At 41.7% G+C, this 14950-nt stretch overlaps 1 protein-coding gene across 3 annotated transcripts in view; it reads right to left on the bottom strand.

Annotated features, from left to right (window-relative positions):
• Nucleotides 1–14950, bottom strand: part of LOC121619800 — a 31470-nt gene that overhangs the window by 3229 nt on the left and 13291 nt on the right. Inside the window, exons 12-47 of one of the 3 annotated variants that reach the window (XR_006007536.1) lie at nucleotides 14736–14867; nucleotides 14591–14648; nucleotides 13934–14014; nucleotides 13195–13250; nucleotides 13016–13084; nucleotides 12861–12885; nucleotides 12741–12770; nucleotides 12429–12497; nucleotides 12204–12343; nucleotides 11072–11191; nucleotides 10815–10869; nucleotides 10499–10543; nucleotides 10351–10407; nucleotides 10122–10270; nucleotides 8954–9055; nucleotides 8770–8818; nucleotides 8600–8680; nucleotides 7822–8310; nucleotides 7656–7733; nucleotides 7366–7502; nucleotides 6888–6989; nucleotides 6676–6733; nucleotides 6370–6515; nucleotides 4958–5885; nucleotides 4737–4858; nucleotides 4528–4641; nucleotides 2600–2654; nucleotides 2145–2273; nucleotides 1832–1915; nucleotides 1340–1735; nucleotides 1176–1250; nucleotides 941–1074; nucleotides 734–868; nucleotides 432–489; nucleotides 266–337; nucleotides 73–163 (exon numbers count right to left, since the gene is read on the bottom strand). Coding sequence is in view for 2 of the 3 variants with exons in the window: in XM_041955699.1 (XP_041811633.1) it covers nucleotides 73–168; nucleotides 266–337; nucleotides 432–489; nucleotides 734–868; nucleotides 941–1074; nucleotides 1176–1250; nucleotides 1340–1735; nucleotides 1832–1915; nucleotides 2145–2273; nucleotides 2600–2654; nucleotides 4528–4641; nucleotides 4737–4858; nucleotides 4958–5885; nucleotides 6370–6515; nucleotides 6676–6733; nucleotides 6888–6989; nucleotides 7366–7502; nucleotides 7656–7733; nucleotides 7822–8310; nucleotides 8600–8680; nucleotides 8770–8818; nucleotides 8954–9055; nucleotides 10122–10270; nucleotides 10351–10407; nucleotides 10499–10543; nucleotides 10815–10869; nucleotides 11072–11191; nucleotides 12204–12343; nucleotides 12429–12497; nucleotides 12741–12770; nucleotides 12861–12885; nucleotides 13016–13084; nucleotides 13195–13250; nucleotides 13934–14014; nucleotides 14591–14648; nucleotides 14736–14867 (4726 nt within the window). In the remaining variant the exon portion in view is untranslated. Of the gene's footprint in view, nucleotides 1–72; nucleotides 169–265; nucleotides 338–431; nucleotides 490–733; nucleotides 869–940; nucleotides 1075–1175; nucleotides 1251–1339; nucleotides 1736–1831; nucleotides 1916–2144; nucleotides 2274–2599; nucleotides 2655–4527; nucleotides 4642–4736; nucleotides 4859–4957; nucleotides 5886–6369; nucleotides 6516–6675; nucleotides 6734–6887; nucleotides 6990–7365; nucleotides 7503–7655; nucleotides 7734–7821; nucleotides 8311–8599; nucleotides 8681–8769; nucleotides 8819–8953; nucleotides 9056–10121; nucleotides 10271–10350; nucleotides 10408–10498; nucleotides 10544–10814; nucleotides 10870–11071; nucleotides 11192–12203; nucleotides 12344–12428; nucleotides 12498–12740; nucleotides 12771–12860; nucleotides 12886–13015; nucleotides 13085–13194; nucleotides 13251–13933; nucleotides 14015–14590; nucleotides 14649–14735; nucleotides 14868–14950 lie in introns of all 3 variants that reach the window. The other 2 variants (XM_041955699.1, XM_041955700.1) reach the window with 2 other exon arrangements.

The raw sequence follows: 14950 nt of genomic DNA, 5'->3' as shown, positions 1-14950 counted from the left end.
TAATGTTCAAGCAAGTTATTCACTGAGTAGAGCTGAATAACTTCATTACTATAAATATGATAATCGTCATACCATTGTCACCCCTCTGGTCTGTCTCAGGTGCCCGAGTTGACTGCTCGTCTGTGGGAAGAGATTCCTCTCGACTCTGCCGGTCCTCAGGCTGCTGCTCTGTGCCACACAAACCAAAACCCATCCGTCACACCCATATTCTGCACGTATAAGAATGAGGAAAAAAAGAACCTGTCACTGAGCTAATGGGACTCACCCTTTGGTTGAGCGCTGATGGGTAGACAGCTCAGTTTCGGTTCCTTCTTGATATTTTGCACAATTCTTAAAGCTAAAAGCAAAAAGCACAGTTGATACTACACAATTACTGCACACTATATACACCTTAACTTCTGTAGACCATTGCATAACGAGCTTACTGTTACCTTCACTGAATGGAGCTGTTTGAATACATTTGTGCAAGTCCTCTCTCAGATGTATAATCTTTGTGAAAGAAAACACAGAGGGACACAGTGGTCAGTATAATGGACATGTATTTGCAGTTTGTACAATACCTTTTTTTTTTAGGAAATAAAGCAAACTTGTCAAATATTACTAAACATTTCTTGTCCACCATAAATGATGGCATTTATGCCATGTAAGTTTAAATACATCATTACCCATATGTTGCCCAAAGTACTGCAAGGACATGAGATATCATGCTCGATACATAGACCCAATAGGTTACCTGCGCATCTATCTTTTCGTAACGCTCCTGCTCTGAGAGCATCCTGGCGACGTCCTTTAAGAGTTCCAGTTTCATATTTGGGAGCAGGTCGTCCACTAGCCAGAACGATTTGTACCACTCAGGGCGCTGTATCCGCTGAAAGACGTGCAAATGTTATTTGCTTTTGTTGTTTAGAGGTTTTTAATGCATTATTGAGACGTCACTCACCACGTAGGTGAGCTGGTGCGCAATGCTGTACATGTGTTGACAGATGTCGTTGAGGTGGAGCGTCTCCCTGCAGCTCTCGCACAAGAAGAATGTCATCTGTTTCGGCGCTCTACACTCCCACACAGAGCCCAGACCTGACGAGGATGCACCATCTTTAACGTACTGCATGTTTTTGTGAAGTGACATGAAATACTGGAATGAAAATGGTTTGCTGTGTAAGGATGGACACACCCACCTATGACTGGTTCATTGCCCAGTCCCGTCACAGTCAAATAACTGTACAAATGACTGCGACCATGAGTTCTTTCCCCTGTGATGGCCATAAAAAAAGTAAATCATTAATCTGTGCATTCAGTGGTAATAACCACCATGGAGTCATAAATAAATCTTAACACCTACCTACTAAAATTCTTGAAAGTGCACTGTGGTCCCCAGGTCCTGCACTGCATCCTGAGCGCTTTGGTACATGTCTTGATTGGTTTCGTTGTTCCGTCTTCAATGAAGCAGCAGAAGGGAGGGGGTCTGGGTTGAAGAATTTTACAGGTGAGATTAACCGAGTGCCTTCCAGCACCTTCTGGGCGTCCTGCAACTCTGGGTCACTCCTCTCCTGCTGCTGTCTCGCCTCAGCAGTCTCTTGGCATTTATCTGGAATTTGGGCATATCTGCCTGCATATTCTGAGGCACTGGAAAGAGGATCCAGTCCATGAGTTCCTGGCTCTGAGCTCTTTGAGCTCTGGGATCTGTCCAACTGATTTGCAGCAGGATTTCCTTCCTCTTTTGAGATGGATTCAGTTTCTGAACGAAGGACAGCAATATATTAAAAAGTATGAATTTTCACAATATATATCTCAAGACATGGATCTAAGACTGTGAGACAACGCGAGTTCTCACCTGGAATCTGGGCCAACAGTGTCTGGAGCTCATGTTCTTTCTCCCGCTCAGCCAGTGTGTGGTCACTCTGTGGCGTGAACACCCCTGAGAGACAAAATTGCAGTAATTGGTATAATGTAATTCTAAACGTCTGTCTCTCATTCGCAGGTCTTCTAATCACATCACAAAGACACATACATCAAGTTATTAAAAAAAAAAAAGTCTGAAAATATTTCAGCCAGGACAACAATATGGCCAAAAACAACAAAATAGACTGCAAAATTGTACTTTTAAATGGATTTGCACAAGGAAGAAAACGGACAAATGAATTTACCATCATCAGGGCTTGAAGCTTCACATGGACTAGCAAAGGCAGCTTGCAGTCTCGAAACTGCAGTGTCGGATGTTGAAGATGAAACCTGCGAGTCTTCCTCTTTCATCATTGCTTTCAGTCTTTCTAAAGCTGGGAAAAATGAGGAAATTAAGACAGAAATAATCCGCTGCAATGAAAAGAGTATAAATCTCCACTGTGAGCAATTTCCCTGCAAAGTTGATCATTTATCATGCGTACGCTCATAAAAATTGAACCTCCCAAAAGAATACTGTTTTTGTTTTTTTCTAATAAAATGCATGGGAATATCACATTCTTTCCTGCAGGCTGTTGTTTTGCCTTTCGCCCCACTTGCTTTCATTGCTAAACAGCTCAACAAACAGTAGAGGGACTGCTCTGGCTAACCTTTGGAAGTCTTGTAAAATGATATTTATGATGGGTTATTAGCACATCTTTACCTTTGTTGTCTGGAAGAGCAGCCAGTTTTTTGTACTCATCACTGTTCACTTTTTTCTAGAAAGAAAGACATACAATGATGATTAAAAACCTTACAAGCTGCACATTTTGAAGTCTGTGCCATTTTACTTGAATCTGTTTTGTCTGTAGTTGTTGTAGTTGCTCCAGTGAACCTTCTGTTTCTTTGGATTTTTGATAATTTCTTAACCAGTTTCATGAACATAAACCCCACACCAGGCTGCAGTAATTCAATGCACTGCATTTAACTTAGATAAAGGACATCTTGACCATTTCAACATTCTCAATGATTTCGGCTCTTCAAACAGTAGAAATATCAAGACTGTGTACAAAGTGAGGGCTAGTAAGCTTGTGTAAGCTTACACACTGAAGACAAGAATTGTTTGAGAGGGAAAATGTTGTCAGAACTGCAACTGTACTTATATATTGCTATTAAGATTTTGGGAAACTAATTGAAGTAACTCATTGTGAAAAAGTTTCATCTGGAAAAGTGCTGGACTTCTGTGTCTGTGTAAAAAAAGAAGGTCTATAAAGAGAAACTGCATGACTTGTTGATAGGGAGAGACGGTAAAATTGTGAATCCGGTTACATTTGGGGAAAGCTGAGGAACAATGAATGTCATGTCAAAAGGCCATGCCCTGAGTTGACACATGAAAATACATCTGAAGATGCTTCCTCTTCTCTCAACTGAACAGCTTAACTGTCTGGTGATTGCAGCCTCTGCCAGGAGGTCATGTCATTGGACTGTGTCCAACGTTCATGAGGTGATTCAACCCAAACCGTAGCACCCTCCCTTTGGCAGGTAGGCAGCCGTGGTGCTCATCTCCTCCTGGCTTCTTGCGAGCCGCTGTTTTCCTCCCCTTTCCCACTAATCCAGTGACTGTTAGCATCCTCTACATCAACTCTTCAGTCGACCTTGACTGGAAATAGCCACACCAGCCTTCCTTTCTCTCTACAATCTTGCTGCAGGTCTTGATATTTTGATGTCTTCCTTTCCAAAGCGTGCACAGCGGATCCTCCCTAAAGCCCCACTTACACAGGTGGGTCGGCGTGTCGTACACTGACTGCAGCAGGAAGGAGATGCAGGGTTCCGGCTTCTGTAGCTCCGTCCATGTGACTTTCCTCTCGGGGAAGTCCCATTTCGTGCAGGTCCCTTGAGATGCAAGCTCCACAGCAGGCATGTCAAACTGATTCCATAAAGGGCCGTGTGGCTGCAGGTTTTCGTTCCACCCAAGGAGTACACCAGGCCAACCAAACAACATCAAGGGATCATTTAGTTATCAGCTGAAGACTGAGATCAGCTGATTAATTGATTCCAGCCTGGTGTGCTCCTCCTTGGTTGGAACGAAAACCTGCAGCCACACGGCCCTTTATGGAATCAGTTTGACATGCCTGCTCTACAGCCTTTGTCCTCCGTTGCTCCTCCTAAATTCTGCACATCAGCCTGGATCACAGCTCTCCTCTGCATTTCACCTCTGCTGGAAATTGCTGGTTCCAAGGCTTCGTCTTCCATTGCATGCATTTCCAATTATGTTGTAACATGCAACCTAAGGACTGTAAAAGCTGAGGAGGGACTAACTAATGCTGATGATGGCTCTTGCTTGCAAGCAATAAAGATAGACCAAATGTCTGAAATATTGTGTCATCTGGTATTTGATCACCAATTCTCATCTGCACCAAACAAAAAATTATATATCAGCTCCCACATGTTGCATAATCACATTTTTCAGACAATTTAGTGTCTTTTCCTTAAAGTAAAATTCCTCTTGGTTTGTAGCAAAATGCTTATTTGTGCCTTACTTGAGTTAATTTTTGTACCTGGTGTATCACACCATTAAAGCAGATTGACAATCACAAACAGACTGTCAATTCTGGGTCAGTTTGAATGTGTGAGGAGGCTCAAGTGGATCACCTGGGTTAACTGGCATACTACATCCTTCTCAACCTCAGCCAGGTGGCCCACCGTCTTGTCCAATTTGCTCTCCAGCTCAGATGGCTTGGCAGACCACTCAGGGAACCGCATTTTCTAGTAAGAACATTAAAAGCATGCACTTAGCATGTGCAACACAGTGCTGCTTCACGAGCTTCCTACATTTTCCACAAGACTTCTCACATACGCACCACATAGTTGTACTTGTGGCTGAAGCTGAAAAGGTGATCGGACCGTTTCAATCTGACTGAACACAGCTGACAGTAGACTTGCTTCCTTGTCCCACAAAACACCACAATGAGCTGGTTTAAGCCTGCAAAGACAACAATGCAGACCTCTGATTAAAATCAGAACAAGACCAGTTCATAGAGGCTTACTGAGTCACTGTTCAGATATGAAAAATAACACTTACCAACTTTAGGAGGGCTTTCGCTTGGCTTTGTCTTACTTGTGGAAGTATGTGATGACTCTGGGGATGGATTCTTGTTTTCAGGCTTGAGCGCGGTCAGGTGGGAAGCTGCAGGTGCACTGCTTTTCTCATCATTGGCTGCAACATCAGCACTTGGTTGCACCGATTTCTTCCTGTGTACAGTCTTAGCAGAGGCTTTGGTATTTTCACACTGAACAGCTGTCACCATAGCTTTAGATGCACGTGTAGTTTGGGGCACAGTTTTAGTATTTTTGGAGGCGTGTTCAGTTTTGGAGGTTGTGCTGGAATCAGCACTAGCTGCAGTCTGTTTGGTGGTGGCTGCAGTGGCACTGGAGGTGGCAACTACATTTTTGCAGGTATTTTCTCTCAATCTGGAGGTGGTGGGGGTGGATGTGGTACAGCTGGATGTCGTGGCTCTATTGGAGATGGGTGCTGGTGATTTGCTGGCATCTGAACTAGAATCGGAAGACTTGGCCGGACATTTGGAGATGGCCGTCGTGGACACAGTGGGGGTGGTTACAGCAGGATCTGAAGCTGCTGCATGTTGAGATGTCCCCACTATTATGGAATGGCTTGCAATTTGTAATGGTGCCACAGTTGTGTTTGGAATGATTTCAGCTTTCGAGTCTTTTCCCGTAGAATCAGGATGCAGGCAGGTTGTGTTTGTCCTGCTTGTGGACACGTGTAGACTTGATGCGTCTTCGCTGCTTCTGGAAACAGTCAGGTGGGCGTTAGCGTTGTCAGCTGATTCAGACACTTTGATCTGGGTCAATTTGACATCTTCATTTGATTCTTGGGGGACGTCAGTTGTTTTGGAGTTGGATTCGGTCATTACAGACACGGCTGCAGTTACTGAGGATGGCTCTGGCTCAGAGTCTTCTGAATCATCATCCACCTCCATATTCACCACCTTTGAAATGAAATATGTGTATTAAGTAGACTGCTCGTTTTTCATCTGTCAAAGAGCTACACAACAAGACCACTTCCAAGAATTGACAATACATGTCGCATAAACAAATTCTACCACAACCCCCTGATCCATAAACACAGCAACCACGTTTTATCTGCGAGATAACATGCCAGAGATCCTTCAAGTTATAACTGCAGTGAGAAAAGACGCATGCGAAAGGAAACCAGGGCTGGTGTAAAGACTGACGTGTTCTACATGAAAGTAGAAAGCACATTGTTTTGTAATAAGGTTTTATTTTACTTGAGAAATGACATGTTTAATGTAAAACATACATCATAAATCTAGTGTTGTCATACTTAGGTTACAAAAGCAGAACATAAAGAAGGCGTCCAAAGTTAAAACAAACCTGACGCCCTTTTGACAAATGAAAGCAGTATATGGCAGTCGCAGTTTTGCTCAACTGATTGATCCCAAATTGACTGACCTGGTGGTCATCTGTTAAAGAAGAGTCCTCAAGCTGAGCATGAAGAACGACTGGGGTCTCCACAGGCTGAACGGCAGACGGAGCTGAGCTCAAAGGGAGTTCACGGCAGCGGTCCTCAGCCTGGAGCGCCTTCACCGTCTCTATGGCTGCGCACATGATGGAAAAATACAGAAGAAATACTTTGTAATAAAAGTTCAGACTCACTTGTTACTTGTCACACTAAACTAAATTCAGCCAAAACCAGTAAGAACAAAATAATGCAATCTTTCAAAAAGGACTCAGAATTAAGCAAAGATGTACCATTACCTGATTTAAAGTTCTGTTTTAAGATGTTATTGTAAATCTCTTCATCCAGATCAACAACCTGGAGCCCAGAAATAAACATCAGTCAAATGTATTACTGAAATCTTTCTCAGTTATTTTGTTTGTTATAGTTCTTTTCTCCAACATTATCCAAAGGAAAATGGTTTGATTTTCTATCTCAGTTATAGCCACAAGTAAAAGAACCAGGATCAAACCTGAGCCTCTCCATATCCGTTTTCCTGTTCAAACAAAGTCGCCAAATGTCGAATGTTCTTCCTCAGGTGCTCCTTTGGTGGAAGTGTGAGTTTCTGTGACCTCTGATGTTAGAAAGGTACACAAGAGAAGGCATTACTATTACAAAACATCTTCTCTATATGTAAACACAAACTGCTGTAGATACCAGAAGTTCTCAAGGCATCTTCAGGCTTTTAAATGAAAGTGGCTTTAAATAACTGATGGGTTAAGAGTTGTGTTACGTGTATATACAGGTAAGTTATCATTGGCTCATCGGAGAGGAGAACAAAAATAAAACAAAAAAAACCCTATGATACAACATTATCAACTATCAATATTCTCATGTCATGTGTTTATTGCCAGCATTTTGTTCTGGCAACAAACCTAGAAGCAATTGTCTGGACGTATTTCTCCACCACGGCTCGGCAAGGAGACTAGACTCCTTTGACATTGACTCACCCCCAGAAACAGCTTCTGGTGGTAAACTCCAGTAACGTGGCTGATGATCTGCATCTCTGGGATCTTCATGGAGCAGCACTCACAGAGATAGATGGGGTCATGCTCATCACAGTTGCATTCAAGAAGTGCACCTAAGCCTAGAAGATATACTGGTTATTATTGGTGTTGTGTTGTCAAAACTGTATCAAGATAGCTGTCTCCAACAAAAAATGAATTAATAAAATAAACATCATTCATGTGGAGATCTGAGATCAGGTCTCAGACCTGTGTGTTTTTAAAAAGACACCGACCAATCACAGGCTCTCGGCTCTTCCTCTTCACATACTGCCACAACTGAACTGCTTGTTGCTGCTTCACACCAGAGGAATCTGTAAGAGTCGCAGACAAACACTGACTGAGCCGTTTTCACAGAACCAGAGGAAATCTGCCACAAACTTAAATTTGGCATTGACGTACCTTTGTCCTTCGCAGTCTCGTGATTTGGGACGCCGCTTTCTCCATCGTCTGCGGCGGTCACCTGCCTTTGTTCCTGCGTCAGGGCGTCTCTGCTTGTTTTGCTCCTTTCTTCTGCAGTCTCTCCCTTCTGGTAGCTTTCTGGAGGCTCCCCACTTGTGCTTCTCACTGCAGGCTCTTTCATCTTCTCCATCTTCACCTGGCTCGTCTCACTGCCTGCATTCTTTATCTCCTCCGAGCTACTTCCTCCTCTCTTCTCTGATTTATTTTCACTTGGCATAGGAGTCTCCTTACTGGCCATCTTTTCAGCATCGTCTTTACTTTCACAGCGCTGATTGGTGATTTCAGCTGAAATCATCCTCAGGGTTGTCTCACTATTATCCGTAGATTGTTGACCACTCTGTTTCTCAGACCCCTCCATCACCTGGCTGCTTCCCTCACTGTTGTCTCTCACATGGCCCTCGTCCACATCTTTCAAAAATTCTCTGGGGACTGAGAAACATCAAGGGCATTACAAATGCATTTAATTAGAATTATTGGAAATGTTTTACCAAGTAGCTACACAGTGAGCAATAATACGAAAGCAATGAGCTGTCCAAATGAAGTGAATAATGGATCAGGTGAACAGAGGAATATTAGTGGATTTACGGGCAGTCATGATCAAATTAAAGAACTGAAATATCCCACCACGGGAACCCAAGCCTCACTCATACTAGTTAAGGTCATACTGCACGTACACAATCCACATAACAAAATGTTTAATATATTTGGCTTGAGTTACCCAGCTTCATTTTAGGCATTATTACGGGTTGAAGCTTTCCTTTTCCAGCTCTCTTCTTTGCAGATGACAGGATGGATATTGCTGGAACAAAAAAGCGTAAGAATAGTCAAGACACCGATTCACAGTTACAGACTGCAAGGTAGAACATTCAAGGCAATGCAAATGCTCACCTGTCTGGTAGGAGTATGGCTCCCAGATGGGCTTGTCCAACTTTATGTCCTTTGAAGGTAGAAAATATTGAAACATACTGTCAGCAAAATGGCTTGACTAGAGAAGGGGCTACACAGGGCTGCCAATTCACATGCATACAAAGTTTCCAATGTTATGTCATGCAATGTCTTTGGTATACAATACCTGCACATGCAATACAGAGTGAATACGCGCTGCCTGTTTGGCCAAATCCAGTAAGGTCTGTGCATCAGTGCTTGAATTCAGTGAGCCTGGGTGGACATGGTTCTACACATACACACACACACACACAAATGTTAAGTCTGGTAAACACTCAGTTTTAATGTTAACCAACTGAAATTCATATCCGAATTCATATTGAGGTGGCATCAGGCAGTGTTCACACTGTGTTGAAAATCTCTCTGTTCTCCTCAACTGAGCATCGATAAACCTTCCTGCTTTAAGACATTGAAGTCTCCAGACAGCTTTCCTCGGGGGGCACGAGTAGACATTTTCTTTCACAGACACAAGATGTGATACGTGACAAAACTGATAATGATTTTGCAAACCGTGGCAACGACTTTTGACTCTGATTTTCCTTACGATATCTTACTGATCTTCTTGGTTTTGTTACCCTCACACATTGAGTGACTCAAAATGACTGTTGACATTAAAAAAAACAAAACACACAATTTCCTTTTTATAAATAGAAAGTCTCCATAATAGATTTCTTTCTTCTAAGATTATTTTTTCCAAACCAAAAGAAATGTTATATGAACAAAACTCTAATCAGAAATATTAAAATCAAATTTATGCATTTTATCTTCGATGTCGTATATTGATGTCATCAATTTGTACTATATTAACTTTAAAATGCAATGCATTTAGAAGTGGTGGCAACAATACAAGAGATCAGAAAAATAAACACAATGAATTCAGTTCTTGTGCATTTGTGGAGATCTGCAGTCTCTCCTCCTTTTTTCCCCCCTTTTGTGCTCCTGTGTTTTCCCTCCCTTGTGTCTCTTGTCTGTCTGTCCCCTGTCTGTCTAGTTGAGTCTCTCCCTGTGAGACCACGTGTGGGTATTCAACCAAACCTCCGCCTGTCTGCCTCCCCAGCTGTGGACCTGGAAACCACTGGATTAAGCTCCTTTGAACTCTGTCCATTTTCTCAGCCCTCTGACAGGTTTGATCTGGAACTTTCGTTAAAACTGTCTATTACTCACACTCCTGTCTGAACCTGGCGTTAGAGTCCTATAAAAACCTGGTCCAAAACATAACAGCATTTTGTCATTTTAAATGAGTGTATTGGATTTTTTTTTTTGCAAACGTTTGAAGTGTTAATAAAAATACTCACCAGAAATGCTGAAACATGTTCCCGACTGAACACGTGAGCGTAACATTCCTTGTCTGACAGACTCCTCTTACAGAGCAGACACAGAAATGCCACTGTTGTGAACGGATGCCATTTGGAACAGACGTCGTGCATGACCATGAACTGCTGACCTGCAGTGATAAGGTAGAGAAAAATCAAAAACATCCACAGTGTATTCCTGATCTCTGAGAAGCTCTCCAGCGGGACTCACCGAGCAGAGGAAACCTCTCGTTCTGTTGGAGTTTGCTGTTTGTTTCACACCGTGGGACTGCGCAGATACAAATACTCAAATCAGATTGAAGTAATCAATTCAAAGATAAAATTAATCTAATTTAAGAAGAAATCATTTCATGACTCACCTTCACGCTTTAACAGAATGTGGTGTAGTTTAAGGGTCTCCATCACTGCAGACAAAATCAAGAACAAGTATCTGAAACAGCTTCATATCTCTTTTGGATTTTAATGTTCCAGTTTTGGTTTCATTAAAAAAAAAAAAAAAACAGCTATGTGAGGAAATGCAGTGGTGTGAAGAAAAACAGACACTTCTGTGTATTAATTAGTGGCACTGTTCTGTCTCAAACACTGGTTTAAATGAAGAAAGGAAAGCTTCAGTGAGTTTCTCTCCCAAGCTCTCTCTGAATAATTTAAATCATTTTCATCAAGACCAATTCCTACCTTTTGGGTAACTAGGGATGAGTTTCCAAAACATGCAGTATGGGATGTCAAGAACCTGAGAGAGGAAAAACAAGAAAATTTAATGTATGGAAAATGAGTGTATTCTATTCCCCTAACTAGCATTACTGAGATACTGTTAGCATTTGCCTTTTAGACTCAATTTCAGTGTGTACGCTATGAAGCTGGTAAAATTATTTTTGCATGTTTCTACAAAGATGTGAACACCTTAGTAAGAAAACACTGAGTTGGCATTGTACCTTTAGCTTCATCTGTTTTGGTCCTCTTTCCTTCTCCTCTTCCCATGCCATAGACTGCAAGACTTTCATGTCCAGATGATTGTCCCAGGCAAAGGGGAGCCGCCAGGGATTCAGGTAAAGCTAAGAATTTAATACAAATACTGGTTATTAAAAATGAAGGCACATCTGATAGGAGTCTGTAAATTCCTGTGTTTCTGGGTCCTCTAGGACTATTTTCCTGAGTGTTTTTGGATATCTGGATTTCCACACAAGGTTTGTCTCCGTCCTAAACTGCATCATCATGCGATGATAAAGTGCTCATTATGAAGGATTCAAAAAACAGACTGTGTGACATTTGTGCACGCAGGGAAAAAGGAACACGAGGTGCTGCCCAAATGCACACACTAGAGGCAGACTGGACACAGTTCAATGAATGTATTCACGCTTAAGTCGAGAAAAGTACGAAAGGCTGAGAGGACTGAGAAGCAGGAAAAAAAGGTCAAAACCAGAAATGTGCATCACACTTTTAAATCAAATAATGGTTTTTATAATACCTGGTTTTAAGGGGGAGCTGCAAAATCCTCAGCACCACCATTTCCTTGCGTCTGTGGTTTTTAGTACAATATTGAGGTCAATGTAAAATGGGCCCCTCCTTGTATTTACACCTGAGATGTTTCTCCTGGTGCGTTTCGTCAGAATATGGTTTCACTTGCATTATGCATGACTACATTACTACTTGTCAGTAATTAGGTGCCCCCCTGCTATAAGCCTCGTGGCCTCATTGGATATTTGTTCTCGCACTGACGCTGGAGGAGAGTGAACTTTAAATTTAAAAAAGGAAATAAACTCAAACCTAAAGTTAGACAGATTACTGTGCAACTTAATTAGAATGTGCATTAGAAAGTGGTTCACAAAGAAAGGTAAGGACACCAAACAAAGTGGCAGCTGCACAACTATATCAGCATCTGAAAATGTGACATAACACTCAAGACAATTAGACCACAGACACGTTATCCGCTGTTCCACACACACACACACACACACACACACACACACACACTGTAGGTGCTGCTGACGCCACCACACAGCTGCACTGGTGCCACTATAATGCAAATACAAACCACATATGAGACTAACTGAGAGAAGAGCTCACCAACGTGCGTATGAGATGTTTTCGAGAGTCAAAGTGTTGCGTGAGACGGACCTCGGGGAAACAGTCCTGACATGCAAAGCACACATAAATGGGTTCCACCTCAGCCTGACTGCTGACACAAGCCACAACCAGCGATACACCTAAAAAACAAAAGAAATAACATGTTACATATTTTTCAATTTAAGCCCTGACAAAAACACAATGACAACAAGTGGGACAGCTCACCAATAGCTGGTTGGTTTTGCTTCAGGCTCTCTTTGTGGTATCTGTATAAACCCAGACTCACTTTCCGTCCTGACGTTTAAGGAAAGAGGATGAAGAGAAAGGGCATAAATACCCAAATCAGCCGCAAGTTCTCTTAAATTACAGCAGACGTTAAAATCAACGCAACCTTTGTGTCCAAATCAAATATGACACCATCAATCATTGTAAAGAAAATGTGAGTAATATTCACATGCAAAGGTCACTGTGTGAAGCTAAATCAGTTCTGGGATCTAAAAGAAATTAAATTAATGACTCAAAGTGAGAAAAGTGTACCTTCTCGGTCATAACCATCAGCTCTCTCAGCTGTAAGAGAGGGGGGAAGGAACCACGGCTTATTTAAATGAGCTTTAACAATATCCAATAACATGAGAAATGAGAGAAAAGTGACGTTACCTTTGCCAAAGAATTTCCTCAACATCTGGGGAAGAGCATTGGAGACAGATCAGAGAGAGACAGCATTGGAGACAGAGATGCAAGTTTCATCATTAATTATCACAATTCCATTTATTGAGACTTTTCTGTCGGAAGATGTGAAAATGCTGACAAACCTCTTTGTGTCTAAGCTCGGACACATGTTTGGAATACTCTGATTCAGTGTTAAAGATCTCATTGCAGTCCTGCCACAGAGGAGACACAAGGGTGAAACAAAGTTCGCTGTATTAATTAATACAATAATATCCAGGCTGTGAGAGTGAAATCCTTGATCGTGATGTTTGTAATTTTTCACCTGACAGTGGAGTTTGTACACTAACTCTGCAGGCCCAGCAGACACAGTATGACGCTCTGCAAAGAACAAACCAAAGGAGTGATGAGTTAGAAATCCCATATTGTAAAAAAAAAAAAAAAAAATCTAAATAAATTTAATGCATTGTCTCTTTTCTGGACTCTATCAAATGTCAGACTAATTATTTTAACAGTTTGAGAGAGATTCAACCATCCCTCTAGGACCAGCAATCAAATTCCTTAAAAACACTGGAGGATACTTCGCCTGCAGCTACAAACACGCGAGGATGAACTGAACTGATCTTGCACCATCGAGACATACAGTGGTTAAATTTTATATACTGTAAGGCTCTCGTCATTCATACAGTGATCAGACTGAGGGAAATATATTTACTCATTTTCTGATACTGAGAGTCCAGAGACAGAGACAGAAATTGAGGTGAAGGATGTTGATGGAATAGCGCACAGTGTGACCAGGTGTTATACCATCATATTCCACTTGATCACAGGAAACAGCTTAGGTTATGAGAAAATGGTACAGAGACGGTCACACAGTCAGATTCTCAGAGCGTTTGTGGGTGTGCACTTCTCAACAGGGGGTTTGTGAAGTCTAAGCTGAAGTGTTTCACATTTATTTTACTGCTTGTTTTTCTTACAGACGTTTTAAACAGCAGACAGCTCACATTACCACAGCCAGTGTAGCAGCCTCAAACAGGTTCGTTATCCACTGAAATAATACATACCCAGCTTGTTCCCGGCTTTGATGCTTGTAATCAAGCTGCTCTCCATGTCTTCCTTTGGGATGGATTCCAGTTCCTTCAAAGCTATAAGCCACCAAAGGCTCAATTAGAGAAACGTCATTCAGAGGAATATAACATACAAACACAATTCCAAAAAAGTTGGGACGCTGTGCACAACGTAAATAAAAACAGAACTGCATCTTTCGCAGAGAAACTGTGTTTACTGAAAAGGGTTTTACGAAGTGTTCCCGATCCTGTGTACATCATGTGTTTCAAAAGTGGTGAACCTCACCTTGTCCTTGCCTGTGAACAGCTGAGCTTTTATACCCAATCATGATACTATCACCTGTTACCAATCAATCGTTTACCTGTGGAATGATCCAAACAGGTGTTTTTGGAGCGTTCCACTACGTTCCCAGTCTTTAGTTACTCCTGTCTCAACTGTTGCTGCATCAAATTCAGAATAAGCAGATATTTACAAAAATCAATGAAGTTGATGATGGTAAAACGTTAAATATATTGTCTTTGTACTGTTTTCAATTAAGTATATGTCAAAAAGGATGAACAAGTCATCACATTGTGTTTTATTTGTGTTTTTCACAGCGTCCTAATCTTTTGGAATCAGGCTTATAAAATGAGGCATGAAAAATAAATACTAACCTTCTGCATAACAAGTAAAATTTACTGATGTGAATTTGGCGGGCTCCAGGCTCACTTGCTGTAACAGAAAGTCATAATTCTTCAAATTAATGTGAACAAAAGAATCAGTCTTGGAAACTGCTACAGACGTTGCTGACTATATTACCTTCATATCAGCGTCTGCAGTGCCATGAATTTCCACTGCCTGCTTTGCAAAATCAAGCATCATGGAGGCAAAAGAGTTGGTGTAATCCCTGTAGCATTCCTTTGACATCAAAGTAGAGGGGTGCCACGATCTCTGCGGATTAAAATGGTGAATGGTGTGAAAGATGTGATCTGAAGAAAACAGCCAAAGGAGCTTAGCTGTTGAAACTACTGATC

Source organism: Chelmon rostratus, chromosome 16 (genome assembly GCF_017976325.1).
Source record: "Chelmon rostratus isolate fCheRos1 chromosome 16, fCheRos1.pri, whole genome shotgun sequence".
Lineage (NCBI taxonomy): Eukaryota > Metazoa > Chordata > Actinopteri > Chaetodontiformes > Chaetodontidae > Chelmon > Chelmon rostratus.
The sequence above is the reverse complement of the archived record's forward strand: the minus strand, read 5'-3'. Positions and strand labels throughout refer to the sequence as shown.